At 43.8% G+C, this 17,474-nt stretch overlaps 1 protein-coding gene across 23 annotated transcripts in view; it reads left to right on the forward strand.

Annotated features, from left to right (window-relative positions):
• The first annotated feature begins 2,982 nt into the window (after positions 1-2,982).
• Positions 2,983-17,474, forward strand: part of CAMK2D (calcium/calmodulin dependent protein kinase II delta) — a 137,985-nt gene continuing 123,493 nt past the window's right edge. For 21 of the 23 annotated variants that reach the window (XM_054065918.1, XM_054065924.1, XM_054065931.1 and 18 more), the window contains exons 1-2: positions 3,026-3,236; positions 4,549-4,643. In XM_054065918.1, coding sequence (XP_053921893.1) covers positions 3,169-3,236; positions 4,549-4,643 — 163 coding nt within the window. In that variant the 5' untranslated portion in view covers positions 3,026-3,168. Of the gene's footprint in view, positions 3,237-4,548; positions 4,644-6,259; positions 6,324-17,474 lie in introns of those variants that run through there. The other 2 variants (XM_054065939.1, XM_054065934.1) reach the window with 2 other exon arrangements.

The following is a 17,474-nucleotide window of genomic DNA, read 5'->3' on the forward strand; positions in this document are numbered from 1 at the left end:
CAACCTCCTTTCAGGACGCTGTAGTAGAGAATGTATGGAGTGCTTAAATGGCAGCTAAAAAACATGGGTTTGTTTCAGCTCAAGAGTAAACTACCCTTAAGAGATGATGGTTGTTAACAAGGAAGAAGCCTCTGAACTGAAGTGTTTCCAAGCTGTTCATCACAACCTTTGGGGATCTATTACTATTTTGTATTCCTGTCTTTCCACGTATAAAAATAAGGATTTTAATACTTGAGGCTACTTAGACCTAAGCTTTTACAGTGAAGCTCTGGTTGTACCCAAAGCTGACATACGTAGCACTTTACATATTCAAAGTGGTGTGCTGATGACAATTTAACACATTACTTCCCTCACCAGCACTTCATTTATCAGAAAGGAATAAAAGCGAAGTACTGTGTGGCGTTTGGAGGGCCACGGTATAAAAAGGATCTATAGCTAGTGGAGAGCATCCAGAGGAGGCCACAAAGCTGCTGAAGGGTTTAGAGGGGATGCCATGCAAGGATCAGCTGAAGTCACTTGGTCTGTTCAGCCTGGAGGAGACTGAGGAGATACCTCATCACAGTCTGCAGTTTCTCACAAGGGGAGGAGGAGGAGCAGGTGCTGAGCTTCTCTCTGGTGACCAAAGACAGGACCCGAGGGAATGGCAGGAAATGGCCAGGGGAGGTTTAGGTTGGGTATTAGGAGAAGGTTCTTCCCCCAGAGGGTGGTGGAGCACTGAAATAGCTCCCAGGGAAGCAGTCAAGCCTGACAATATTCCAGAAGCGTTCGGACAAACCCCTCAGCCACACTGTGAATGTAGAGGTTGTCCTGTGGAGGGACAAGAGTTGTACTGGATGATCCTTGTGGGTCCCTTCCAAGTCAGGACATTCTATGGTTCTGTAATTCTAGGACCTCCCCATAGCAAAGTAAATAATCCCTGGCAAAGCCCAGGCCAGAGGTAAGAGAGATATCACAAAGGCATTGGTGGGATGCATACACTTGAAAAGCCTTTTAAAAGTTGGGAAACAGCAAGTTTCAACAACCGGCATTTCTTCATTCACCGCTATTGTTTCAAATACTCTAAGAAAGATAATTTATGGATAAAGAAATCCAAGCATACAGACATTTCCCACTTATCCCCAAATTCCAACACGCAAACGCTTTATTCATTTCAGCAGCATTTTTTGCATCGCTTCCTGGAACATCAATTCAATTCCATCCGAAAGTCTTCAAATTAAACCTATTTTGTTGGCCTTGCAGGTTTTTGTCATAAATTTCAAGTAAAGGGACCCTGTACTTTGTGTTTGTTCCTGGTCCCTGATGCTGGCAGAGCAACCGTGATGCCACGGGGAAGGGCAGTCGGTGATGTCATCTGAGGAACAGAGCGCAGGTTGGCAAAACAGTTGGGAAATGGTGACTTTTTGGTTTGAAAATCATTATAGATCCCGAAGTGGCATGTCTTCACCTGCCACTATTGCTTTGAATGGTTTAGAAAAGGGAACTTACAGGTAAAGCAAATTCAAACATATACATACTTTTCTTTTATTCCCCAGATTCCAACACACCAACACTTCATTCATTTCAGCAGCATTTTTAGTATAGCTTTCAAGAATATTAATTCTATCCCAAACTCTTCTAAATTAAACCTGGTTTTGGTGCCTTGTCTCCCCAGTTTCAGGTTTGTTTCTGGTCCTCGATGCCGGCAGAGCCGCTGTGACACCACAGGGTGGGGCGATTGGTGACATCATCTGAGGAACAGGGCACAGGTTAGGGAAAAAAGTTGGAAAATGGTGATTTTGGGGTTTGAAAATGGAGTCAATAGGGGGAGCAGGGCAATAGGGGGGCTGCTAAGGGGAATGCACAGTACTGGGGCGTGCTGCTAGGGGAAAGCACGGTGCTGTGGGGTGTCACTAGGAGGAGGCAGGGCACTGGAGGGGCAATAGAGTCATAGAATCATAGAATAGTTTGGGTTGGAAGGGACTTTAAAGATCATCCAGTTCCAACCCCCTGCCATGGGCAGGGACATCCCACTGGATCAGGCTGCCCAAGGCCCATCCAACCTGGCCTCGAACACCTCCAGGGATGGGGCAACCACAACTTCCCTGGGCAGCCTGGGCCAGTGTCTCACCACTCTCATGGTGAAGAAATTCTACCTAATGTCCGGTCTAAATCTGCCCCTCTCCAGTTTATACCCGTTCCTCCTCATCCTATCACTACAAGCCTTTATAAACAGTCCTTCTCCAGCTTTCTTGTAGCCTCTTCAGGTACTGGAAGGTGGCTATAAGATCTCTTCTTAGCCTTCTCTTCTCCAGGCTGAACAACCCCAACTCCCAGCCTGTCCTCGTAGGGAAGGTGCTCCAGCCCTCTGATCATCTTTGTAGCCCTCCTATGGAACCGTTCCAACAGTTCCATCTCCTTCTTATGTTGAGGATTCCAGATGAGGTCTCACAAGAGTTGAATACAGGGGCAGAATCACTTCCCTTGCCCTGCTGGCCATGCTGCTTTGGATGCAGCCCAGGATACGATTGGCCTTCTGGGCTGCGAGTGCACACTGTCGGCTCTGTTGGGGGAGGCAGAGCAACAGGGGGTGCTGGTAGGGGGCAGCAAGGCACTGGGGGGCAGTAGGGGAAGGCAGGGCAATGGGGGTGCTGGTAGGGGGAAGCAGGGTGCTGGGGGGCAATGGGGAAGGCAGGGCACTACGGGGTGCCGCTAGGGGGCGGCAGGGCTCTGGGGGGGCAATGGGGAGCGCGCAGTGCCGGGGGCGCCGCGAGGGGGCGCCGCGGCGTTGGGGCGGCGCTGTGAGGCGCTGTCCCTGGTGCTGCCGCGAGGGGGCGCGCGGCGCCGGGGGTGGGGGGGGCACACACGGAAGGCGGGGGCTGCCCGAGCCCCCCGCCCCGGCTCTGCGTTGCGTTCGCGGCAGCGCCGCCTTCACCGGCGGAGCGGGAGAAGCGGTTTATTTATTTAATTCATCGGTTGTTTCCCCAAAGGGCGGGGGCGAGGGGAGGGAGAAGCCCGGAGCGCTGCGCAGGGAGGGCGGGGAGGCGGCGGCGGCGCCGTCACGGGAGGAGGAGAAGAAGAAGGAGAGGGAGAAGAAGCCGGAGAAGCCGGCGCGGAGCCTCGGTTCGCAGCCCCTTCGCCGTCCCCGCCGCCCCCCTGGCCGCCGGAGCTTCCCGGCGGCCGCCCGGCCCCATGATGGCCTCGACCGCCACCTGCACCCGCTTCACGGACGAGTATCAGCTCTTCGAGGAGCTCGGGAAGTAAGGGACGGGGCGCGGGGGGCGGGGGGGCGCGAGGCATGGGGCTCGAGACAAGGGGGCGCGTGGCTGGGGGGGGGGGACACAGCGCGTGGCAGGGGCGAGGGGCGCGAGACAAGGAGGGGGGCCAGCGCGTGGCAGGGCGGCGGGGCGCGAGACAGGGTTGCGCGAGACTCGGGGGGGGGACACAGCGCGTGGCAGGGGCGAGGGGCGCGAGACAAGGGGGGGGGGGCAGTGCGTGGCAGGGTTGCGCGAGACTCCGGGGGGACGACAGCGCGTGGCAGGGGCGGGGGACGCGAGACAGGGTTGCGCGAGACTCCTGGAGGAGGGGAAGGGACAGCGCGTGGCACGGGTGGGGGGGCTCGCCACACTGGGCGGTTTAGGTGGGGGCAGCGCGAGACCCGGGCGGTTGGGGGGGGGGGGCAGCGCGTGCCACGGGCGGGAGGCGCGAGACCCGGGCGGTTACTGGGGGGGGGGGCCGCAGCGCGTGGCACGGTCGGGGGTGGGGGGGCGCGAGACCCGAGGCGGTTGTGAGGGCAGCGCGTGGCACGGGCGGTGCGAGACCGGCGAGGGGCGCGTGTGGGGGTGATCGGGTCGGTAAAGGCGGGGGGGGGGGGGGAGAATGAGGTTGTGATGAAGGGTGGGGGGCATCTCGGTCGGTGAGGAGCGGGGGATGGCGAGCGGGGAGGGGGGGCTCGGTTGAGAGGGGTCGGGGATGTCTGTGTCCGTGAGGGGGGGTCTGGGTCTGTGAGGGGCAGCGGGGGGGGGGGGCGCGGGGGGGGGCGGTAGCCCCTCGGCCGCCTTCGCCATCTTTGCGGGCAGCGGAGCCGGTGTCACCGGGCTGGGGGTTGACACACGGGCAAGGGCTCCACCACGCCCTGGGGCAGGGCACGTGTCCCCACATAGTGTCCCCACAGCATGTGTCAGCCTTGGGCAGGGTGTGTGTCCCCCCACGCTGTCCCCGCGGCGTGTGCCAGCCTCGGGCAGGGGTTGTGTCCGCTGTCCCCGCGGCGTGTGCCAGCCTCGGGCAGGGGATATGTCCCCACACACTGTCCCTACAGCGTGTGCCAGCCTCGGGCAGGCAGCCTTGGGCAGGGGACGTGTCTCCACACACTGTCCCCACAGCAGGGATCAGTCCGGACACACCGCTTCTATCCACATTCCTCAGCAGAGTGTGCCATTTCCATTACTAAAACGCACACTGACCGGCACTCTGGGAAAATCCTTTTATTTCCTAGATTCTACCAACACCCTGCTTCTCGCTAAACCCTGAAATGAAGCTGGGCTGACGCTGTTTCCCCTTCTTAATTTCCAGAGGGGCATTCTCCGTTGTGAGGAGATGTATGAAAATCACCACTGGACAGGAATATGCTGCCAAAATCATCAACACCAAGAAGCTTTCAGCTCGGGGTGGGTACGCTTTCATGTAGGGTTTGTAGTGACCCCTCCCCATTGTTTACGTTGTGGTAAGCATTAATAAAAAGATAAAGGTAGCTAAATGCATTAATACATTCCTTAATACATTTTTTTTTTGCTTCGTGCTTTGTTTTTTTTCCATGTTAAATATTTCATGGATCGACTGAGGTTTCTGTAAAACATTCCAAGAAAAGATACACAAATGCTAAAATACTTTAACATAACATAATGTAGTCTATTCACTTTTATATCTAAATAACTTTCAATATCAGCCTATTAGGTTTTGTACCTAAATAACTTTGAATATCAGCTTACATGTATTTTGCAAGGCAATTTTTGGGGAGGAAAGTTGGGAAATAATAAGTTTTCATTATAGGTTTTGGTTTAAATATTATAGCTTTACTGAATTTGTTTTTACTTATGAACCTTACGGCCTATCTGACTACAGATGCATGAGAAAAACATGTATTTCTACCTCATTCTGAACTTTGTTTTTTTTTTTTCATGAAAATTTTGTAAGAAAACTATAGTTTTATGAACTAAGTATTTGAGAAGGAAGTAATTCTGTGGAGTGCTGAACGGCTTCACTGTCACAACCCAACCATAATACCTGTTAAGGGCTGATTTATGCTTTTCATATGCTGTGTATATTTCCTGTATGTTTCCTAGTTATTTTCAGTGTCAGTGGGCGTGTCTTTAGGATATATTGAGGTAGATAGACATGCACTGTGGGTTACTGTTGTCAAAAGCAAGCCTTGGTGGCAATGTGTCTCAACTGCTTGTTTTATCCAAATCGGAGTGCTTGCGCTAGGTTGTCAGGGATTACGGATTATGCTCCGTTAACATTACATTTGACATGAATTGGCAGTGTGGTAAACGGAAATGAATAAGTAAACGGCGTCGGAGTGTAAACCTGTTTATGGCCTGTGTCGCTTCTGGAATCTCTGCAGGTAAACAGTGGTCCGTATTAATTCATTACATTTAAACATAAAATATTTCATATGGCCTTATGGCGTGTTCTGGTGACATGATGCTCTCTGATAAAGGTCTTTCAACTTTGTGTCAATACTCTTTTATTTTCAGCTGATGAAAATTGTGTGAAAAGTTACGTTTTACTGAATTTTAGTCTTCAAATTCTTGTTGCAAGATTTGTTTCCCTCTGTTTTTCAAGAGGTACTTGAATTTAAAACTCCTTTGTACAGTTATGGATTTGAAGGGAGAGAGGTTAAGAAAACAGTAGTACTCAAGAGACAATATTTTCACAAGTTTGCTTAAAACAGATCTTCCTTTTTTCTTTTGTTAGCACAACAATGTGATCTGTTGAATTTTAGTGCTTAAAATAAACTGCCACATTCTGTGCGATTGCATAGATGTAAGTAACTTTCAACACAAGAACTTGTAGCAGGTGATTTATGTGCTGTGGGTTCTGTGTATGGTGGGATGAATCTCAAAATGCTAGGCTGAATTTATAACAACTTTGTCTTCCTTAGAAGTTATCATTTTGGAACATCCCATATTTCAAGCTTTAGTTTTTGTACTACTTTGATTGTTTATACAGGACCAAGCTGATCCTTGGTGTAGTCCATTATTGAGTGGAAGCACGGTTGGGAGCATTTGGCTCATGAGATGGAATGAGGCAAAAATCACACAGACGTTTTTCTACCTCTTTAGCACGTGAGTCCATAAAAGAAGTGGTTACACTTCAAAGCCGGACAGTGAAATGTCCTTTCTTAGCAGAGCATGTGTGGTACTGTGTCAGTCAGTGTAGGGAATGTGTTTCTGTTTTCAGTTCTGTTTTCAGTATTTCAAGAAATATTTGAGGCTTTTTATTTGCTTGTTGATTTTTGTGGTGGTTGTTTTGGTTTTCAGCTTTTGGAAATTGACTAAATGTTTTTTGAAGAGCAAGCTGCTTGGAGAAATTGTAGGAAGGTCTGCTTTAATAGCACCTGTGGTACCAAAACTGAGCATTATAAAGCCTCAAACTGTGATGCTTTCTTCTAGCTGATAACGGGGACATGGCTTATAACTGAGATACTGTTTTTCAAACCTAAATTGCGAGTTTCATTCTACTCGCATCAGAGCTGCTCTGTGTTGAGGTAGCAGTACGCTTCTGTGTTTTATACATCTCACTTGGAAATACCAGCTGTAATGTCAACCTGAGGGCTGTTCTCTGGGTCAGCTTCATCTGTGCACTGAGGTGGGAGTTCTCGGTTTGGAGATGCCTGTCCTTTGTTCAGTGCCTGGCGCTCTGTGCATCCCGTAAGCACCCTGTTGAATGTGGGCCTTCTCACTTGCAAGGTTGAAGAAGAGCAGCTTCAATGTGTGTGATATGGAGGAGTCAAGACTAAATAAAACTTCCTTAAGGTAGCTTGGAAAAGAAAAGTTATTTAACTGGCTTCAGCCCAGTCATAACAAGACTTCTATCCCCATCCCTGCTTTACCTCAGCCGGAAATGTTCTTGGCGATTTATCCAAATCCTTACTTCAGTAGTCCTAAACCGAGGAACTGATCTGGTCATAGGCCTGTGCTGGCAAAGGTGTGTTCTCATCTGTTTCCCTGTATAGCTACAGGGAGATTGGAGGCTAATTGCATATGTGCAGAGACATGGGCTTCGGTTTTGAGGTGGAGGGGAAAGGAAGCTATGCCTGCAGTTATAGTAGAAGTAACCTTGTGCTTTTAAGTTGACGATCAGTTATTTATATCTGCTGTGCTTTTATTTACAAATTGCAGTTGAAATGTAGTAAAACCACGAAGAAATTACAACTTATTTATGTGGCAATTCCAATTCCACAGTTTTCTGATTTTAGTAATAGAAATAGTAAATAGTTGCAATTTAAACCTCTTTATTTCAACAAAGCAAAACAACTTTTGCTTATTAGAATAATGTGTTCTTAAAGTATTCTTAAGCTGCACCTAGAAATTCTGAGCTTTGACTTTGCATTTGCAGTCAGCTGAAGTATTAAATTGCTGTTAGAATATCAGCAGCTAGTTTTGTATCAACGGCTATGTTCTAGACAAGCTTGCATGATTTGATCATGCTCCCAATTTCTAAAAAGGGGGAAAAAAATTAACTGCAACAGCAAAAAAGCACGGAGGAAACTACGAACGAAGTGAAGAATGTATGTCTGCTGGTCTGGGTTGTGTATCGGTTCATCACATGAAGTCATCCTGGATTTTCTTATTACTCTGTTTCTAAATTGTGCTCTTTGGGGCGTCTCTGTATTGAAAGCAGTGTAGGTAAAAGCTATCTTTTGTGAGGTGACTTTACTTTTCCCTGCCTGTTCCAAATGCCAAATAATTACGAAATCATGTTTTCCTTTTTGTCATTATCTGTACCTCTTTTATCCCCTCTTTTGAGAGTCTCCTGGCTTTGATCCACATTGATTAAATGTAAACAGATCCTGTTTTCTTAACAGGTTTGGGCCTAGTTTTCTGAAGTAAAAAAAAGAATTAAACAAGTGTTTGCTTCTCTGATCGTGCTTGGAAAGATCAGTTACTAATGTATTTCCATTGGTTGTAATTTGTGCCAGTAACTCCTATTGACATTTTCTCTGGAGTGGCCAAAAGCGCCATGGCTTTGATGGCATCTCTGGGAGGAGGAGGATGTTACAGTCTGTTTCCTTTTCTAGAGTGCTTTTGTAAATGCTGCCTAGACACACCTCTCCCGGCCCTTGGACTGCTGCGGCAGGAACACAAACCGCTTTGTTTATGGGCATAGATGCTATTAAGTAATGCGAGAGTCGGCTGGAGGTTATCACTGCTTTTTGAAAAAGCTCTTGTGAGCTTTCAGGGACCAGTTGTTCCATTAGCTTCGGTGAGATTCTGAGCTTTGAGCCTCGAGGGCTTCACTGATTATTTATCTTCCTTTTTAGCAGGAAATTTCCCAAATCTTTTTCAGCATCTTCCTGTGCTTTAAAGAGGAGAGTGTTTCTTATGAGCTAGTGGCTGCAGGTATAAGGCACAGCCAGGGGTGACTGCAGCAGTTGTTCTTCCCTGTGACAGCTTTCATGGGTGAGGAGGCTGGAAACCCCTCCTGTCCTAGACGGTATTTCAGTGACTGTTGAGTAATCTGGCTCTGGGAGGAGTGTTTCAGTGTCTAAAGCTGTCCAAGTAGAGAACACCTCATGATCCCTAAAGTGGTTTAGAATGCATTAGGGAGATGAATGAAATGTGAAGCATATAGAGTAGCATTTTTCAGCATAGTTTTTCACGACATGGAGATAAACATTTTGGTTGTGTCACTAGACCAATGTTTCATTTGCTCAGGTAGGCTGACACAGTCAGTGCCAGATGTTTTACCGGAAGGCAGGCTCTAATAAGGCTTCCTGAACTCCACAGGAGGACAAGATAATTCTTCCTAATTTAGCTAAAGATTTTAATCTCTGAAGCGCACATTTACCTGTGCAAGTTTATTATAACACGTTTTTTTCTTCTGTTCTTACATACACATTAAATTATTCCCACACATAGATTACTATCCTTAAGGGCATTTATTTGCCACTGAAGCAGGTTTTGTCTTTGTGAGGACAAGAACTAAGCTTAGGATTTTAGCTTTTTTCTTCAATATTTTACTTTAGTCCATTTCTTAGGTTAATTTCCTCCCTAGAAGCAGTACAGTTGCCTTCTTCCTGTGTTAAGAATGTTTTTAAAGAAAATGTTTTTCCATGGTGTGAAGTGAGGGCTTACCTGCTAGCGTGTGGTTGTCCTTTTTTTCATGTTGGTGCTATTTCTGGCCTTCAGCTTAGTCATGGTGTTTGTTCTGTTCAGTTTGACAGAGGTGCTGTGATTTTATGTGGATGCGTTTGTGTATTTATCTGTTAGTATTTGTATCAACTGCGAATTACCATCATTTAGGAGGTTACTGGTTCTGTGAGTACTAAAATTGAGTCTGTTCAGTTCATTCACGAGGGAGCACTCATAAGAGTGTTAATTAAAAAAAACCCAGAAATCAGATTTTTGGTTAGGTGTTCCTAAGGTTTTTGAAGGTTTGAAGCTTTTGTTATGTTTTGGGTTTAGTGAAAATCTGAAGAGCTTTCAATACCAGAGATAATGAGGACATTGAAACTCATTGTGATGAGCGCTGCTTAGTAGTAATTTATTCTAACAGTTTCCTGGCAATTCATAGTTAAATTATCCGTAGCGAATATTGCGTTATTTTGGTAATGCCACTTGTATTTTTCTTTGCAAAGGATTTATTTTCTCTCAGTTGTGACTGTTGTTGCCCTTACAAAGGGAGATTCTCTTTATAGCTCATACACTGATGGACCTTAAACAAATTGCATCAGAATTCAAAGATTGGTGCTCTTACAATCATTAAAGCTTGTTGCTGGTGTTCTTACTGGGAGGTGTGTACTAGAAAAAGTTAAAATAGTAGCACGTGTTTTAACATATTCCCATACGGAAGATAAGGAGTTCTAGTGTACTCTGCTGCTGTTCTCCTCGCACACTCCAGAGAAATGTCCTTGAGGTGTAGCTTCGTAGATTGAAGTGATACTCTGAGAAGCTAGTGCTTGGAAGTTATCCTGGAAGTTGAAGTTTGTGGAAGAGTAGCCATTGATTGCAAAGGACACACGACCAAAATCCAGTATGGAAATTAAGTAGGGGGAGGCATGGAAAATAAAAAAGTGCTTGCATCAGCTGTTGTCTGAGTTTGACCAAGCCTAGTGCAGGGGGGAGGAGTACATAAGAATTGTGGTTTTGTCCAAATTTCAAGATTATTGAGCAGGCCTAAAATTATAAATCAGTTGAATGGATCAGTCCCGCTTGGGAGCTTATACTTTTCTCTCACTGTGTTTCACCATGACTTTGTCCTGGCCCCTCTTTTTGCTTTCAGATCTCTTCCACTGAAAGCTTAGCAGTAGGGGGGTTCTTGGGGACTGATTTGGCTACCGCTTTCCTGCCATTGTCTGTCAGAAGTTGCGAATTCTGGCACCGACATGTACTTCTCCTCTGTGTGTTCATGTACTGCAAATGAAAGACTAAACTTCACATCTGAACTGCTCCGCTTTCAGGATTGTTTCTGTTGGGAGAGAATGAATATCTAGACAGAGGGGAAAATATGAACTGAATGCCCTTACTCAACTTCCACATCTGTGCTCTCATAGTGGAATATGGATGTCTTCTTTTCTTCCTGGTCTGGCAGAATTGTGTTCCCTGGAAATGTTCTGCTACATAGGTCCAAATCCTACTGCCACATTGAAGCTTTTGGTCAAATATGAAAACAAGAAAATATGTGCAATGATAAACACTTAATCTTTGTTGCACATTGGTCTTCACTGTCTGTTTGCACATAATACTGTGCATAGAAAACATTGATTTGTGTCTGTTGCAATCTGAAGCCACAGGTCAGCTGAAGTATTGAAGTGGCTTGCATCTGTCCTTCTTGGCAGCGAGTTAGAAAATATAGTTGTTCCTGGAAGAACTGAGACTGAATTCTAAGGGCTTGTTCTGCACGTTGTTTCAAAATCTCTCTTATTTTAGATAGGTTTTAAGACGAAAAATGGTATTATAATGTGAAACTCCTGCAGTATGTAGGTGTATATTTGTCTGAATACTAAAAATTATTTATTCACTTTCTTGGGTTATGATTAGTGGTACATGAAGTCATCTCTACTGCTTTTATTTACACTTTTATGATTCCAAGGCCTGGCTTAGGCTTTTTGGTTGTGTTGTTTTTTTTTGGTTTTGTTTTGGATGGTGACCATTTTGGCTATTGCTTGGAAGATATTATGTGTTATTATATCTTACATTACGTAAGATGTATTATTCTTTTTCCATTGAATTAGGAAGTGCCTGATCTGAAAGATTGAAGTAAAAGTTAGCTAAATATTTTGCTTTACAAATGTAAATACTGCCCAAGTAGCTCTTTTCATGTATCCGTCCTTCAGATGACCTCCTAAGAAATGTAGGCCAGGGTGTTTCATATGTCAGGATCCAGCTTCCTCGTCCCTGTGCATTTATTGCACGTTTGTGAAATACTTTGTAAGGGCATCGTGGGGATTTTTAAAAGATCATGTGAAAAATGTTGCTTCCTCTGTTCACTGAAAAAGAGTAATAGAGAGCAAAACCTAGCTTAAAGACAGTAGCTTCTTTTTTAAAATTCCTTATTAAAAATAATTATGCCTTGAATCCAAAGGAACATCTGCTACATTTTGGAGGGACGCAGAAATCCAATCTGTTTGTTTATTCCTTGTGTGTGCTGAGCTCTGTGTATATCTGTGTGTGCATGTTTGTGCAACTCCATCTCTGTTTAATCCCAGTATTATGAGAAATGTGCACGGTATCAGAGTGGACAATTTGTGTGACATGTTTTTTGTATTTCCTTCCAAGGGGACAGTTGTGGTGTTATCCAGTGTAGTTCTCTGAATTATTGTAAGCTTGTTCTGAAATACATTGAATTTCAGTTGTTTGAATTAGAAAACCCATTTTAAAGCTTGGCAGCCCTACTAATTTCTGATGTATCTGATTGGAAGCCGCTGGATGTATTCTGCTGAACTGAGAGTTGACTTCAGTTTCTCTTGAATCTCTTGCTTCCATATACGCCACTGGATAGAAGCAGTGGCTATAGATGAGGGACTGAAAAACTAGGGAGGGGGAACTTAAGCAAATTGGCGAATATGTCTTATCCCTGATTTAGTTTTTGTTCTAATCAAGGGCCTCTTTAGTGGAAATTGAGAAGCGCAAGTTTTGCTACAGCATATATTTACATTTTGTAATTAGGTTTTTAAGTCTAGAAATTATAGCTAGTATAGTGAGCAAGCTGTTGCAGATTAAGTCTATACAACTGTCAGTTCAAGTTGGTTGTACCTGATACAACTGAATTTGCCTACCTGGTGATTTGAGGTACCTTCTATTGTATGAATTCCTGACCTGTCCTTAGTAGGAAGTATTTCACAGGAAACTTGGATAGTAAAGCGTGCAGGCCTAATTTAAATAACAAACCCCCAAACCACTCAAAAGGAACAAAATAGATTTTATTTAGTAATGAAAGTGATGCTGTGGAGGTTTGCTGGTCGGGGTCGAACACTTCATCTCGTGATGGGAGACATTTTTCTTACTCCTGCCCCAAACCAAGATTTTATACAGTGCTACAAAGAAAAGCTAATATCCTGTTGATGCTTTCGAAGGTAACTGTCTGGCATCCATGAAAACAGAATTAATTTATGTATTGGCAATCACTTTCACCTTCAGTGTAGATCATGCTTGTTGAAAAAGTTCACGACTGGTCCTGAGGTTTCTCTTGCTCAGTTACAGCCAGACCAGTCAGTTGGGTTGTCAGTCAGACAGTTTCTCACAACCTCTCCTAAATGTGCTGTACTGGGAGTTGATTCTTTTTAGTGTGCATCTGTTTTTTACAGTGCCAATATCCAGCTGGCAGTGCAGAAAGCACGGCTGTGGTTACTTTACACTGGATGTAGAACTTTACCCAACCCCATCTTTAGTCACAGGTTATTATGTGTAGAATTAAAACCTGCAGAATCTGATCTATAAGCAGAAAAAAAAAAAGATGTTGTGAACTGACACTTTGCTAGATTGAGTGAGCACGTGGGTGAATTTTGACAGATGTAAAGTAGATTGCAGAATACATCAAACTCTGAGAGTTCACAGTAGTTATATATGTGTTTAGTCTGCAGGAAAGTAGAGAGCTCTTCCAAAAAACCCTGTGGCCTCCAGCTAGCAGCTCTTCTTAACGCTGTACAAATCAAATGCCAGGTATGGGCAGTTCACTGAGTCATGTTTTAGAAAGCAGTCTTCCACACACTCTCCTTTCCTTGTGCTACAACCAGCAGTGCACCTTGCCCCACAAGGAAGAGTAACAAACCTGTATGTAAGTGGAAACAATAACACATCTCTGCTCTAAAGTTTCATCATCTCAGCCTGTGAGAGGAGGAGAAACATAAACTTAGTGTCTGAGCTTGTGTTGGTGGCAGGCACTCTATTGCATGTACTTTCAGAACTTTGTTCCTGATTTAATTATAGTCAGGAACTGCTTACTTGTAAATTTTCCGCAATGTGAATGCAAGTGTTGCAGCAACAGTCACGTTGCATATTCATGTTGCTGCATGAACAGATGGGGTTCCTACATAATATCCATATTTGACAATCTGATGGGATTTGCCAAGCCTAAGCTTTATTTAAATATTAACCTCTTGAAGAGATAGGTTTGTGATTTAATCAGTCAAGGGAGATCTTGAAGCTATTTGTACTGTATAGCAGATTTCAAGCTAGTTCTTAGGTGTGATTTTGGCTTGGGATGCTTTCTGTAGGAATGATTTTAATAGGCTGTTGCTCATTAGAATAAATAGTCAACTAATTTGGAGGTTTCTCTTGAAAACTTATTCATTTGGCTGATGTTATTCGTATCCTTCGGTAAGTCAAGATGTATTTTACATACAGTTAAAACATCATGCAATGTGGACAGAGTTCTGTTGCTTTGGTACTGCCTAGCAGGAAGCATTTTTGTACTGTAGGGCAGATAACCTTTGGTTTCCTGTGGGGCAGCTCCAGGTGCTGCTGGTCTTTGGTTATTAAAACATGCTTGTTTTCCGCATTTTTTATAGAAAGGTGTTGCAAATGTTGTTTCCAAGATGCAAGTCAATTTTAGCACAGAAAGCAACCTTTGAAGACTACATATTTTATTTATGAAACAAAATAATATCTATGAAAATATAAAGCTCACCTTGGTGCTTTTTGGACTGCACGTGCTGTTTTTAGAATTAAATATGAGATTCAGGTGTAAGGTAGATTACTTAGTATTTGCTTTCTTTATGCAACACTGGCAGGATTGCATTGATAGATACTCATGGGACTAAAAGCCCGGCTGATCATGGCCTAAAAAATGCCCCTTTTCCAGGCCTTTTTAATATCACTGCTCCAAGGTGGTGGTGGTGGTGGGGCGTGCATTTTCTGTCAAATTTCTGCCTCTTTCCATGGTGCTCTTGCGCCATATTATTTATACTTAGTATATTTTAGCATGTTAAAAACATTCTTCTTGCTCATTCTTTCAGTCAGACCCTTTCCGTAGTCTTAATACTGGAGGAGTGTAAGATTTATAAGGTGATGTGTACTTGTGCTGGATGGAAGAGCTTCCAAAGCCCAGTGGAATTTCTTTTATACCTATAGCACTTCATGGTCATTTCAGCTGTTGCATTTTTGGGGGGAAGGAAGGAAAAAAGGCCACTGCTCTAAATGCTCTGTGTCTGTACATCAATGTTAGATGCAGAAAAAGATCCAGCAGAGCCTGGCAGAGCTTGTATGTATCCAGCCAGTTTGCTGTAGAAAAATATTTCATGCTAAAAGACCTATTAACTAAAGTAATTTTACTTGTAATGAGGGCAAGAATTGGTGTCTTTGAATTTTTGTTTATTTGCGGTTAACACAGTTTGTCTAAATTAAGTAATAAATTACTTTCAATGCCATGTTAATCAAAACATGTTTACTAAAGAGATTAATTCTCACAGAGCAGAAGTTGCTTATGTGTGGTCCATCCTCCTCTTAGGAAATGTGTGTTAATATCACAGATATTTTGGGGACCGAATTGATGATGCAGCCTTGCATGCTAATGGTGGTAAGCTCAGCCTGTCTCAGAGATGGTTTTAGGAGACCTGAGGTAAGGGGGCAAGGACTCCTAAATTGTGTGTATTTCAAATCTGTGACAGGCAGAGATTTTTGTAAACCTAAAAATCATGAGTTTTAGTAGTCTGTCCACGTTTTTCAAATTGATCTCATTTTGGCCTTAGGACATTCTTGTAGCCATATAACCCACAAAGCTGTTACATCTCAGTGAAGTCCATACTCCTTAAAGTACAAAATATTTGAAAAAAACATTTATTTTGTCCTGAAAATAGAAGTGGTTTCCCCCCCATCCCCTTTAAACAGGACTGATTCCCCTCTGTCCCCAGCTATCTTCTTGCTTAGATAGTTTTGAATAGTAGGGATTGGTCATTTACCAATGCTCAACATAGAAATGAAAGTTAGAGTTTGATTTCTTTGTTATTGTTTAGTGGTCTGTTTATGGTTTCCCTGTTTCACCTAACAGATTCAATCCAGCTAGAAGTGATAGCTTCCACTTTCAAATAGCATTTATCTGCTGACAGACTTATACAGGATAAGAGAATATTTGAGCATCTTGTCACCTGTGTTTGGCCTCAGGTGAAAAATGGGAATAAAATCAATGTGTATCCAGGGTGAAGTTGAGTCCCTCAATAGAACAAACACTCCCATTCAGTAATCAAGGTCTATCTTAAAATTAAGGGGAGAGTCTTAGTTCTTTTGCTCTGTTGAAGAGAGAATTTAGTATGGTGCTCTTTTACTTCAGTGTTTTTTCTGTTGTACAGCCCAGATTTATTCATGGACTGTGTTTGTTTTCTGTGCTTGTCCTTCAGAGATTTCTTCATCTTTCATCAGTGTGTTTATTGAGGGCGGTCTTGTTTCCATTTTTTTTTTTCAATAGCCATCTTCCATTAGCTTCCTCCTGTATAATAGACTTGGTGTTATTATGGTCATTCTTCTTTAAAATTCAGTGTTTATCTGCATATTTATTTCACTGATTCTGAGACTGAGACTACTGCATTTTCTGTCACCTCTTTTACCAGTTTTCTGCGAGTTTCAAAGCTCATTTGGTAAACTCCATTTTTGTGAGTCTCCAGATGCCCCATTGTCTTTGTTTCTACATCTTAAGCAACGGAGCCTTGCAGGAAGCATTGATCCCTGCCTGGGAAAATTCCCTGAACTAGTGCTTTAGAGGACGTACCGTAGCCAAGCAGTAACTGATTTGCATAGATGTATGTAGGTGCTTTGCTCTTCTCTTTTTGTTGGATACAGTTTCTCAAGATTGTGCATATTAGAGACCTAACTCAAAACCCAGTTCTTTCCATCACAGGCATGGTGTTCTGTTCCTGACATAGCAGCGTTCTGCAGCCCTGCCATTGCTCTCACCTCTGTGCAAGGCTGAGTGGAAACTGCTGTGAAAAAAGCTCCATGAAGTGAAGCTAAATTAGGAACACTGACTGTTGAGTGTTGACTTTTGTTTCTGCAACCACAGATGCTCATGTGTTCAACAAAATGGCTAAAGAAAATGACAATTCTGCAAATGTACTTACAGCAGCTTAGGTCATTGTTTAAAGAAAATTTGTATTGATTCACACACTAAATGAACTGAAACACTTTCAGAATGTTGCTAATTGTTGTGGACTGGTTCAGTCATGGTATATAGTGTGTAAAAATGGCTAACTAGCTCAATATGGATTTTGAAAGTTTTTTCCAAGTGCGTTTCATGGCCTCTTTTTTTCCTTAGTGATCCCTTCCATTAATGTTTCTCACGCTCTGCTTTATAGACAGCTGGCATTTCATGCAGTGGACAGCAAAGCTTCCTGAACAAGGCAAACGTTATGAACTTCCAGTTACCTGAATTACGCTGTGTGTCTTTCTCTTGGCTTGTTTGTATTTATAGCATTTTGTGGGGAATTCAGGCAGTTACCACTGAATATGTTGGTCTGAGGGGTTATATAAGAGTACTTGGATGCCACTTGTCTCAGTGAGCATCCTGGTGCACTATGGCACTGCCTGTTAGAGCTTTCCCTGTGAGACAGACTGGCAAAGACCATGGTGAGTGGCACCTCACTCGCCTTGAGCTTCCTATAGGAACTTGGCACTCGATGCTGGCTCCAATTCCAAAGTGAATTACACCTAGAGCTTTTGGAAATAAGGGCTAAGTAGGCCAGTTTAAAATATCACATTCGGTGGACGTGTGATTTTGGAACAGAACAGTTCATTGTAATTATATCCGGACTCTACAATCTGATTTTAAAAATGAGATGATTTTAT

The sequence above is a fragment of the Cuculus canorus genome, chromosome 4 (genome assembly GCF_017976375.1).
Source record: "Cuculus canorus isolate bCucCan1 chromosome 4, bCucCan1.pri, whole genome shotgun sequence".
NCBI classification, from domain to species: domain Eukaryota; kingdom Metazoa; phylum Chordata; class Aves; order Cuculiformes; family Cuculidae; genus Cuculus; species Cuculus canorus.